The sequence below is a fragment of the Monodon monoceros genome, unplaced genomic scaffold (genome assembly GCF_005190385.1).
Source record: "Monodon monoceros isolate NGI ecotype Baffin Bay Population unplaced genomic scaffold, NGI_Narwhal_1 Super_Scaffold_7, whole genome shotgun sequence".
Lineage (NCBI taxonomy): Eukaryota > Metazoa > Chordata > Mammalia > Artiodactyla > Monodontidae > Monodon > Monodon monoceros.
The window spans coordinates 93,259,132-93,270,584 of NW_021703784.1; the positions used below are offsets into that span (position 1 = coordinate 93,259,132).

Genomic DNA, 11,453 nt, shown 5'->3' on the forward strand with positions numbered 1-11,453 from the left:
TGGGAAGAGCTGGGACCGGGGCCGGGTCGGCAGCCGCTGCCTCTTCTCCCAGCCCATCTATTTTTAATGAGCTCCCCAGCCTTCTGCAGCGGGCTGGACTCAGAAAGGCAGACCCAGGCGGTGGAGGCCCGAGGCCCCAGCCCTGTCCGGAGCCCTGGCACCTCCACCCTTCTGGGCATGAGAGGGCGGCCCCGGGGCCCCGCAGCCCCCCAGCCGGGCTGGGCTCTCCATGCAGCTGGTGCTGAAGATGGATTCCAGCCCAGACAATGACAGCTGGTTGGAGGATCAGTGGGAGAGCTGGTAGGGGTGTGGGGACCGGTGTGGGGGAGGGGAAGTACTGGGGCAGCTCCATGGAGCTGCAGGTCTCCTTTTGGTCTGGTTGAGGTGAGAGGCAGAGGGTGTGGCCTCCTAGGATCCCCCTGGGGCTGAGCCCACCGCCTCTCCTGGGTGACCTTGGACTAGTGGGTCTCCATTCTCTATGCCTCCGTCTCTTGGTCTTACTGAAGAAAAGACTCAGAATTCTCCCCAACTTCATTAGCAGAATTCTCCCAATGTCCCACCCACACCAAACCAGGCAGGGTCCCCGGGGCAGGGGCTGAGCAGGGAGGGGACCAGCAGGCACCTCAGGGGATGGCACAGTCCTGCGGTCTGGGGTTGGGGCCCAGGGTTGGCCTGGGGGGAGAGGGTTCTAACACAGCCAGTTAGCGTTCCCTCGCTGAAGTGCTTTGATCTGCTTCCTGCGTTCAGGACACATCCCCCTGTCCCTGCCCCCAGCTGGGCGGCCTCCTGTTCGGGGCCCACATGCCAGGCAAGAGGATTTTGTGTTCGAATTGATGAGACCAAGGACACAGAACAGGGGCATGGTCTCTCCTAGAAGAGGCTGAAACTAGACTGACACCAGACTCCCCTGCACTTGCTCCCAGGGCTTACGAGGCATGGGACTTCCTGGGCTGGGGACATGGAGCTCTCCTCGGAGGCTGGGGTGGGGCCTCTGCCAGCACCTTGGGGGTTTTGTCACTGCCGTGCACAGGGAGCCCCGCTCCAGGCATCCCTTGGAGTCTCTTCTCAACTCTCTGCCTCTTCCATGGGTGAACTGGCCTTAGCACCTGCCTCGACCCTGGGAGCCGTTTCTCTGGCAGAGCCAAGGCTCTGACCAGCTGGGCCTTCTAGGCATGGCCTCCTGATTGGCAGCAGGGTGGACAACTCCCAGCTGGGAAGAGCTGGGGTAACCTGGAGCCTCCCCTTCCACTGTCATCCTAGGAGGCCTGCCTTTTGACATGAGCCCCAAACTCTTTCCCTGCCTGTTCAGTACCCCTTGCACTGGCAGAGGTAGACCCCAGGTCCCATCCTTTGGGGGTTGTGATGGGCCTTCGAGGGGCTGCCCCTTGGAAGAGGTACTAGGGAGGCATCAGGGGGCCTCGGCCCGATGGCAGCAATCCCCTGAGTGGTAACTTTGGCTTCTTGTCCCCACCAGGCTCACCCATGACATCAGCCTGGAGGAGTTTGAGGATGAAGACCTCTCCGAGATCACCGATGAGTGCGGCATCAGCCTGCAGTGCAAAGACACCCTGTCCTTACGGGTAAGGGTGGGCTCCCTGAGTGGAGTGGCAGGATGGGTAGGGACAGGACTGAAGGCGTCCCCGTATCTAGAGGGGCTTTCAGGGTCTGTGTGGCACCCTCATTAAATGCAATAACATGCAGGAAACATCCAGTACAATGCTTGGCACATCTTGAGTGCTCAGATTCTTAATTTATTATTTATTTATTTATTTTGCCAGGGGCTAAGGCAGGAGATAGCTCCTTCAACTGCCCACAAGAAGGGAGAGAGCAGGAAGTCTTGAGACCTAGGACAGCAGCAGTTAGGGCCAGAATTAAGGGAAGCCTCAGGACTACCCTAAATCCTTTCCAAAGCTGCCTTGGCAGAGGGCCTGAGGCAGAGCAGGGTGGAGTCTGGTGGAATCTGCAGTGCTTTGGGGCAGGAAAAAAGAGCCAGGGCACTCCCTTGGCTACCATTGCACCAAACACACCACACAGCCTCGAAGACCCTCTCTGGCCCACCGTCCTAAAGGTCCCTCTAGAAGGTTAATCCAGCATTGCTGCTGCTTTGGGCCCCATGGCTTTGTCATAGGACCGATGGCTCTCTCGGCTCCCAAAGTTCTGACTCCTGCCAGGAGGTCCCCAGCATCTGGAGAGACTGAGTCAGATAAGAATCCCCCTATGTCTTTTTTCTTTTTTTAATTGGAGTATGATTGCTTTACAATGATGTGTTAGTTTCTGCTGTGAAATGAAGTGAATCGGCTATATGTATGCCTATATCCCCTCCTGCTTGGGCCTCCCTCCCACCCACCCCACCCCCCCCCAGGAAGAAGGGGCCGCTAGCCAGGAGACGGAAGGCAAGTGCGGAGCTAGGTTGCAGAGCCCAGAGCTTCTCTCAGCCCCCTAGAGGGTGGGTAGCCGAAGTAGACATGGTGTTGGGAGAATGGTTAGCAAAGGAGAGCTGCCATGTGAGCTGGGATGGGGTGCCTCTATGTTGATCTCCTTTTGCCCCCAGAGATTCTGTAAGTTCTGCCAGGCAAGAGGAAACCAAGGGGTGGGGCTAACCCTCCAGTACCCTGTACTCCAACCCGCCACCCTCTGGCCAGGCCAGGAAGCGCTGGAGGCAGAGGCCACTGATTCTGGACTAACATAGCTTCTCGACTTCCACTTGCACAAGCAGATCCTTGGAGAGGGTGGTCCTTGCAACGAGCAGGACCCTGAGGCTGTACTAGCTCGGGGCGTACCCTGTGGGGCCTTAGACAAGCTCCAGGGGGCCATCAAGTACTCTTGCCAGTGAGTCCTCACCTCTCAGGGAAGTGGGGAGACAGTTAACTGGTGGGGAAATTGGAGAGTCAGAGGATCTGTCCAAGGTGCCAGGGAGTTAATGGTAGAGCTGGAACTAGAACGGGGCTCTGAACGGGGTTCTCAAAGTTAGGCTGGCCTGAGAGAAAACCTCAGGTTGGAGGGGCCTCAGCCTGAGGACCGAGGAAGGTGAGGTGCAATTGCCTCGTCCAGGTGCCTGCCACTTGCTCCTCCCCCTCAGCATCCCTCTTCCAGTCGCGCTCAGGTCCTCCTGTCTGCACTGAGGCCCTCCTGGCTGAGACTGTTTCCTCAGTTTTCCTCCCTGCCCCCTTCAAAACCCCGTCCCCATCCCTTGTGGGGCCCGAACTCCTCGGCGACCCTGCGTCCCCATGGCAACAGCGGTGACCTCACTCTGGGCTCGGCTTACTACCCGGATGAGGTCACTGGCCGTTGCCAAGGGAACGGAAGGGTGCAAAGAGTCGGGAAGGGGGGACCGTGGGGAGGGGAGAAGTGTGGACTGCAAAAGGCGCTGCCTGACGTGGGGAGGAGGCGGCCTCGCGCATTCTCGAAGGCGCGGGAGGGCACGGTCCTCTCGCGGGGCTCCTGCTCCGTTCCCTCTGTCCCCCTCTTTGCGGCCGCGGAATGGACTCGCCCGCGTGGGGGGGTGGTGCGCGGCGGCCTTGGCCCCGCCCCTTCCCCGCCCCCTGACGCCCCTCTGTCCGCGCCGAGCAGCCCCCACGCGCCGGGCTGCTGTCTGGGGGCAGCGGCAGCGGCGGCGGCGGCGGCGGCGGCGGCGGCGGCGGCGGCGGGGGGAGCCGGCTGCAGGCCGAGATGCTGCAGATGGACCTGATCGACGCGGCGGGGGACACCCCTGGCGCTGAGGACGACGAAGAGGAGGACGAGGAGGAGCGTGCTGCGCGGCGGCCGGGAGCGAACCCGCCTGAGGCGGAGCCCCACCAGGAGACGGCGCCCCGCGGCCAGGGTCAGGGCCAGGGCCCGGGCGGCGGGGATACGTACCGGCCCAAGCGGCCCACCACGCTCAACCTCTTCCCGCAGGTGCCGCGGTCTCAGGTGAGGAGCCAGCGGCTTGGGGGCGGGGCTTAGGGGGCGGTGCCCCGGGGCAGTGCCCCGGGAGGTCTTCGGGGCGCCGGCCGTCTCAGGGTCCAGGCCCGGACGGGCCGGGGAGCAGGAGGGGCTGCGGAAGAGTCACTTGCCAGTCCGGAGGAGGGAGAAGTCTCGGGCCTGCTGACACCTTCCGTAGCTTCCCACGGGGGAGGTCCCTGGGGAGGTGGTCGCTGAGGGCAAGTAGAGTCTGTCCTAAGTGAGAGGGGCCGAGCGGGGCTGGCAGGGTTTGGAGCCTTGAGAGGAGAGGCTGAAGGAATGAAAGGGCTGAGAGGGGCAGTGGAAGGATGCGGGTGAAGAGAGAAGTAGGGAAGTAAGAGAACAGGGCTTTGAGGGTGTGCAAGGATATGGGGTTCCCGGTGAAGGTGGGTCAGAAGCGGGGCCTGAAGAAAAAGTCATGTGAAGTGGTCAGTTCGGGGGAAAGTCATGGGAAATTGTGAAGAGCTGGGGATGGGGACCAGCAGCCAGTTTGAAATGTGGGCAGCTGGGGATTCCCAGAAGGCAGGGAAGAGAAATGGGAGGTGGAGCTACTTGGCTGGATTGGGGGCCTAGGGCCCCTGGACTGGGTGGCTGGATGCCAAGAAGGTTGAATAGGGTGGGGGAGAGCCGGCCGGGCCCATTGTCTTCCAGGCCCAGTCTGGAGAGGTACAGAGGAGCGGCTCAGGGAGCTGGGCCTGCTGGTGGAGGGTGCAGGGGCTGCAGGGAAAGGATTGGTCCCTTTCCCAGGATCCTCTCGGGTGGGTTTTGGCAGCCAGACTCATGCATGCGAGAGCCTGTGAGGGTGTCCTCAGGGGAGGGGGCTAAGTTGTGTGCAGGGGACCTTGTATGTAGGCATCGTGGAGAGGGGTCCCAGGGGGCTGAGAATGTGGGGTGGGTGGCCCCGAGATCCAGGAAGGAGGCCTCTGACAACTACATCTGTCACTCCTCTGTCACGTGCTCTCGGGGGGGGGAGGAACCATGTTCTGGATTCGTCGTTTGTATGATTCATCCCAGTCCCCCAAGCCAGGGGAGCTGCTGGGGAGAGCCTTCCTCCTGGCTCTCCTAGAATGTCCCTGCCCCTTCCCTAGGCCATAGGCTCCTGAGCTCCAGGGGAGTTGGGCTGGAAGTGGGCATCTTCCTTGTAAACCCTCCATGTCTGAGACTGGCGGTCTGGCTCTGTCCCTGGATGGCTCTTGCTTCTCCCCGCCCCTCCCCCCACTCACCACCATTCACATTGGCCATCACCACCTTTGTTGAGGCTGATGAGAGCATCCCCCTGAGGGTTGGCCAGCTTCCCTGAGCCAAGGGGGTGGTCTGTCTCGCACCAATAGCCCTGGCTGGGAGGACTGTGACTTGCCACCCCTTCCGCCTGCTCCAGAGGGTTGGGGGTGAGGCCCTTGGCAAGTATTAAGGGGTGGGGGGAGCAGCAAATGGCCTAGGGATGGCCTGATGGGGGCAGGGCCAGGGCCTCCCTGTGCCGGGCACTGTTGAGCGCTGCTGTCACAAGGGCCTTTTGTTCCCTGCACAGGACACACTGAATAATAATTCCCTGGGCAAGAAGCACAGTTGGCAGGATCGGGTGTCGAGATCATCCTCACCACTGAAGACAGGTAAGTCGTGACCCTTTCCCTTACCTGGACCCCCACGTGCCCTCAGTCCCCACTGCAGAGAGCAAACCAGCAGTCTCCAGCCTGCTGGGTAGAGGTGAACTGCCGATCGCACAGGTCTGAGCAGGCCCAGCCGCTGTCGGCTGTGGCTGGCGTGAGAGGACTGGCCTCAGAGCCTGCCGTAGGCCTACTGCCCCGGAGGCTCTATCTTGGTGTCTGTGTCCACATGCTGAGTGGAGGGAGCAGGTAGCCTCGAAGTCAGGGGCCAGGCACCTGCCTTCAGCACTGCCCTGCCTGCTCTCCAGGGGAGCAGACACCTCCACATGAGCACATCTGCCTGAGCGATGAGCTGCCGCCCCCAAGCAGCCCCGCCCCCACCAAGGATCGAGGCACCTCCACCGACAGCCCTTGCCGCCGAAGCGCTGCCACCCAGATGGCACCTCCTGGTGGCCCCCCTGCTGCTCCACCGGCTGGCCGGGGCCATTCGCATCGAGACCGCATCCACTACCAGGCGGATGTGCGGCTGGAGGCCACCGAGGAGATCTACCTGACACCAGTGCAGAGGCCCCCAGACCCCGCAGAGCCCAACTCCGCCTTCCTGCCGCCAGCTGAGAGCCGGATGTCGGTCAGCTCCGACCCAGACCCTGCCGCTTACCCGGCAACTGCAGGGCGGCCACACCCCTCCATCAGCGAGGAGGACGAGGGCTTCGACTGCTTGTCGTCCCCGGAGCGGGCCGAGCTGCCAGGTGGAGGATGGCGGGGGAGCCTGGGCGAGCCGCCGCCGCCTCCACGGGCCTCGTTGAGCTCGGACACCAGCGCCCTGTCCTACGACTCGGTCAAGTATACGCTGGTGGTGGATGAGCACGCACAGCTGGAGCTGGTGAGCCTGCGGCCATGCTTCGGCGACTACAGCGACGAGAGCGACTCGGCCACCGTCTACGACAACTGCGCCTCTGCCTCCTCCCCCTACGAGTCGGCCATTGGGGAGGAGTACGAGGAGGCCCCCCGGCCTCGGCCCCCCGCCTGCCTCTCTGAGGACTCCACGCCCGATGAACCCGACGTCCACTTCTCCAAGAAGTTCCTGAACGTCTTCATGAGTGGCCGCTCTCGCTCCTCCAGTAAGTTGGCAGCAGGGAGCCATGTGGGGACCGGGGTGAGGGTGTCCCCGGGAGGTGGCCTCAGGTCCATCTGGTTCAATGCGTTAGGACCAAGCGCTCTACCTGCCCCGCGAGCCTCAACCGGAGCTGGGACCACCCTCTCCTAGCCCGCCCCCCTCATCTACAGGTGCGGAGTCCTTCGGGCTCTTCTCCTGCGTCATCAACGGGGAGGAGCAGGAACAGAGCCATCGGGCCGTATTCCGGTAAGAGCCCCAGGGCCGGGCTGGCCAGGCAGCAGCTGGGGCCAAACCCTCCCTGCCTCTGCCGTCACCCCTGGCCTAGACCCAACCCCACCACTCAGCCCCAGGTGGACAGTGTCCACCCTCTAGGAACTCGGAGTTCAGGGACGGAGTGGATGATTTCGGAGCAATGTGTTGTGCTGCCCAGAGCCCAGGACTGAGCACCTAATCTGGCTGGGGCAGGGGCCCAGGAGGGTGCCCAACAGACACCTGACCACACACAAAACCCACTACCCCTCACCCTCCTCCATGTGGAAAATACTCGCTTCCTGTGACCTCTCACAGTTTATCAGTGGCCCTGGTCACTTGCTCCCTGGGCTGCAAGTTCCTCCATGGCAGATGCATGTCTGATTGACCTTGGTCTCACCCCCCCACCCCCAGGGAGTGACAGGCACATGGGACGCTGTGCAAACGTTTATTGAACCAGTGATGCCGACGCAACCCCCTGACCTCAGGGTGGGGAGCAGATGGCTGGCTGGAGGGGCCTGGGTGGTGAATTCCTTGTTGGGATCAGGTTTGTGCCTCGACATGAAGACGAACTTGAGCTGGAAGTGGATGACCCTCTGCTGGTGGAGTTGCAGGCTGAGGACTACTGGTACGAGGCCTACAACATGCGCACGGGTGCCCGGGGCATCTTTCCTGCCTACTACGCCATCGAGGTCACCAAGGAGCCTGAACATATGGCAGGTAGTGTTCCTTCCCCCCACCTGGTGCCACTGGGTCCCCATTTGCTGCCGGGCGGACCTGTGCTTCAGATCTCAACCACCCAGAAGGGGGCCGGGCAGTGGTGACTTCAGGTCCATTTCACAATCGAGAAAAGTGAGGCCACCAAGTCGAGGCAGCCCTGGGTGGTGCCTCCTCTGCTGGGTCTGCCACTCCTCACTCCACGCTTGCTTTCCAGCCCTGACCAAAAACAGCGACTGGGTGGACCAGTTCCGGGTCAAGTTCCTGGGCTCAGTCCAGGTTCCCTATCACAAGGGCAATGACGTCCTTTGTGCCGCTATGCAAAAGGTACCTGCTCCACTGGGGAGGGTGCCCACCCCCAGCCCGGTCCCCATCCTCTCCTGGGGAGAGGGCCACCCACCACCTCATGTTCCCATCCCTCACCCACAGATTGCCACCACCCGCCGGCTCACCGTGCACTTTAACCCGCCCTCCAGCTGCGTCCTAGAGATCAGTGTGCGGGGCGTGAAGATAGGCGTCAAGGCTGACGACTCCCAGGAGGCCAAGGTGACTGCCCCGGCCTGGCCCCGCTCTCCCGTCAGACCTCCAACCTGTGCCCCTGCAGGCTGATGACCACCCTCTTCTCTCCTCCCTCCTGTAGGGGAATAAATGTAGCCACTTTTTCCAGTTAAAAAACATCTCTTTCTGCGGATACCATCCAAAGAACAACAAGTAAGAACACGACGGGGAAGAGGTCAAGGCGTGGGTGGTGATTCAGGGCGTGGGTCCACGCGTGTGCCTGAGGGTTCTGAGCCCCCGTCCCGCCCAGACAGACTGCTGTCCTCCCACAGGTATTTTGGGTTCATCACCAAGCACCCTGCCGACCACCGGTTTGCCTGCCATGTCTTTGTGTCTGAAGAATCCACCAAAGCCCTGGCAGAATCCGTGGGGTATGTGTGTGTGTGTATCCTGCCAAGCACCCAGCCCTGTAGCCAGCCCCGGTCTCAGGCCCCGAACACGTTCCTCATGCTTGGCAGCATCCCTCAGTCCTCCCCGGCACTCGGCATGGCATCCTTGGGTCACAGAGGCCTGGAGAGAGGGCTGGGTGGTCTTGAGGTCCAAACTTCTTGGTTGCTGGGCACTTTCTTCAGTTGAAATCTCACTCAGGAAACACTGTGTGCAAAGAACAGAGCTGAGCAGCTCTGGCTGGGGGAGGCGCAGCCCCATCTGGGTACCCCGAGGCTCCAGTGTGAAAACCCTGGGTCGAGATCCTGTTCCTCCCCAGTCATTCTGGTGTGTCTGCTTGCCTCCTAGGAGAGCGTTCCAGCAGTTCTACAAGCAGTTCGTGGAGTACACCTGCCCCACAGAAGATATCTACCTGGAGTAGCAGCGCTGCCTCGCCCTCTGCATCCCCTGGGCCCTGGGGCCAGTGCCAGGACGGCTGGCTGCTGACAGGACATGGCACTGCTTGAGGAGGGGCACCTGCCACTACCAGAGGATGGGGAAGTGGGGGGCTGTTGGCCGAGGGTGGGGGAGGGTGGGGGTTATGGGGAGAGGCAAATGCAGTTTATCGTAATATATGGGATCAGATTCATCTATGGAGGACGGAGCGGGCTGCCCAGGGATTGGGAGGGAGTGGGGCTGGGGGGTGGTATTAAGCCTCTGGCCAGGAAGGGTGCCCATCCTCGGAGCGGAGGGTTCCGTCTCTTCTTGGGCCTCCCTCACTTTCCCTGCCAGGGCCTCCGGGCCTCTACAAAGCTCACGCCACCTGTGAGTGCCCACCCCACCCCCGCCACCAGCTCCCGAAGGGCCCTGAGCTCAGGCTGAGCCCAGCCGCCTCCCGAGGGCTTTGCAGCAAGGAAAACGGCAGCAGGCAGGGGTGCAGCCCATGTCCCCAGCCCTGTCACTTGTGTGGCCCCTGGATGGCTCCTACCATCACCGGCATGCTGGCCCCTGGCAGGGGTGCGGCCTCACAGGGAGGGAGAGCGCCGCAGGGGGCCCCGCCTCAGCAGGAAAAGGAGGCCCGCCAGGCCCCTTGGCTGCTTCGGCAGTAGCCCCATCTCCGTCCTGTTACGCTGGCCACAACTATTAAAGTGCCATTTCCTGTTGGGCCCGCAGTGGGCCTCATCTGCTTGTCTGCTTGGACCCCCTCCCTCGCCCGCTTCGTTTCCATCCCAGGAAAGCCCAAGCCGTTGCTGCACAGAATAGCTTTATTAAGGGGTTCCCATCACACGTGTGCATCGTAATACTCAGCCATGTCCAGCCCGTCCCGCTTGCGCTGCTGGGCCCAGGAGAGAAGGGGTCGAGGCCGTCGTGGCCATGGGTGCTTGGGTCGCACCCCATAGTCTAAGGAGAGAGAAAAGGGTATGAGTGGGAGGGAGAATCTGTTCTGCGTCCACTGAAGACGTCCCCAGGCAGATGCCGTTTGGGACGAGAAGGCCCTCAGGCTGGACCTGGGCGCCCTCTCCTAGGGCATCTCTCCCCCATCAGGTAGGGCTGGGGGCAGAGGAGGGGAAGGGGTAGGGGAAGGAGGAGATACTACCGTCCACCAGGCCAGAAAGTGGCTCCAGGAGTTCCAGGGGGGCTGAAAATTCCTCAGGAACAGATCGCTGAGGCCTGCGGGAGATGTGGGGTGCTCAGCCCAGGCCCCAAAGGCAAACCACCACCTCCCAGCAGAGGGGGGAAACGGGCCAGGGTGGGGCCGCACTGCAGAGTCCCCACCTTCCAGGCCCCTGGCCCCGTGTCCCCAGGAGTTACCTTAGCGCCTCAGGGCGGAGGAGCGCAGCCGCCAGGATCAGGCTGAGGAGGCAGCGGCTCAGCGCGGCCCTGGGGTACAGAGCCCCCAGCATGGCGAGAACCATCTTCGACTTGGGCCCCTGCTCCAGGCTTCTGCCCGCCCCTCCCCCAGCAGGACAGAACCTGCTGCCAGCTCCCAGGGCCACCTCACAAAGGGTGCCCGTTCCGGGGCTCCGCGTCAGCCCCAGCGCCGGGACTAGGCTGGAAACCTCCACGCTGAGGTTGGTTGGTTGATTTTACTGAGGCTATGGACCCGCAGGGGCCACACCACACCGTGTTGCTGCCATCACTGGTTACGGGCACAGGTCTCAGTTCGGACCCTGACCTTGCCTCTTGCTAGGCGGACACATCACTTCATCTCTGTGGGCCTCAGCTCCCTCACCTGTGAGGCAAGGTACACACGTGTGTACCTAGGGGCTGGCACACAGGAGGCCCTGAGCAAAGGTCACAGTCACCGAACCCTCACACCTGGAGTCCCCACGGCTCCCACTCAGCCTCATCCCCTCCTCCCGCCCCCACCACTGCCCCACCTCTTCCTCCCATGCCTCATCCCAGGTCCTGCCAGCTAGAGGGCCCAGAGCAGGCCACTGAGCAGAGCTCCCCGCAGCTTAGAAGAGCCTGGCCCCGGGACGCCACAGGCCCTGCCACCACCCCTGAGGCTGACAGGGATTTCAGGTTATGTGGCAAAGCCTGGGACCTGGTCCCCTCGAGCATAAGCTTCCCCAGGGCAGGGACTACAGGAAGCCCAGTACTTGACACCCAGTGGGTGCTCAGTAAACACTTGTTGAATGAATAAATGCAGCGTGACGGTAGGCTGGAGACCGAGTCTCTTCACAGGCCTGCAGCAAGGCCGTACGGCCCTCTGGTTCCTGCCCGGCCCCTGTTCACGCGGTGTGGACCTGGCTCACATTCGAAGCCGCACACTGACTTCCCACTGACCACCTCCCTTTCTGTGTCCTGGACACGGCTGGCTCCCACAAGCCTGCTCAGCATCCTCTGTCCCCACCAAGGTTCCCTCCACACCCCCCACCCCCCGACCCGGCCAGGAACCA

The 11,453-nt window shown here is 62.3% G+C and overlaps 2 protein-coding genes across 2 annotated transcripts; one reads left to right on the top strand and one right to left on the bottom strand.

Moving 5' to 3' along the window:
* The first annotated feature begins 229 nt into the window (after positions 1-229).
* Positions 230-9,722, top strand: MAPK8IP1 (mitogen-activated protein kinase 8 interacting protein 1). Its single transcript, XM_029209390.1, has 12 exons — positions 230-300; positions 1,475-1,580; positions 3,571-3,909; positions 5,468-5,549; positions 5,852-6,664; positions 6,831-6,906; positions 7,457-7,629; positions 7,844-7,953; positions 8,056-8,172; positions 8,267-8,337; positions 8,457-8,555; positions 8,920-9,722. Exons 1-12 carry the CDS (start codon positions 230-232, stop codon positions 8,990-8,992), a joined length of 2,130 nt encoding a protein of 709 aa, XP_029065223.1. The 3' UTR covers positions 8,993-9,722.
* A 35-nt stretch (positions 9,723-9,757) lies between these two features.
* On the bottom strand, positions 9,758-10,890 carry CUNH11orf94 (chromosome unknown C11orf94 homolog). The gene is made up of 3 exons (XM_029207779.1): positions 10,363-10,890; positions 10,148-10,221; positions 9,758-9,951 (listed from the first exon to the last, which is right to left on the bottom strand). The coding sequence occupies exons 1-3, from the start codon at positions 10,464-10,466 to the stop codon at positions 9,833-9,835; spliced, it is 297 nt and encodes a 98-aa protein (XP_029063612.1). The 5' UTR covers positions 10,467-10,890; the 3' UTR covers positions 9,758-9,832.
* Positions 10,891-11,453: the final 563 nt, after the last annotated feature.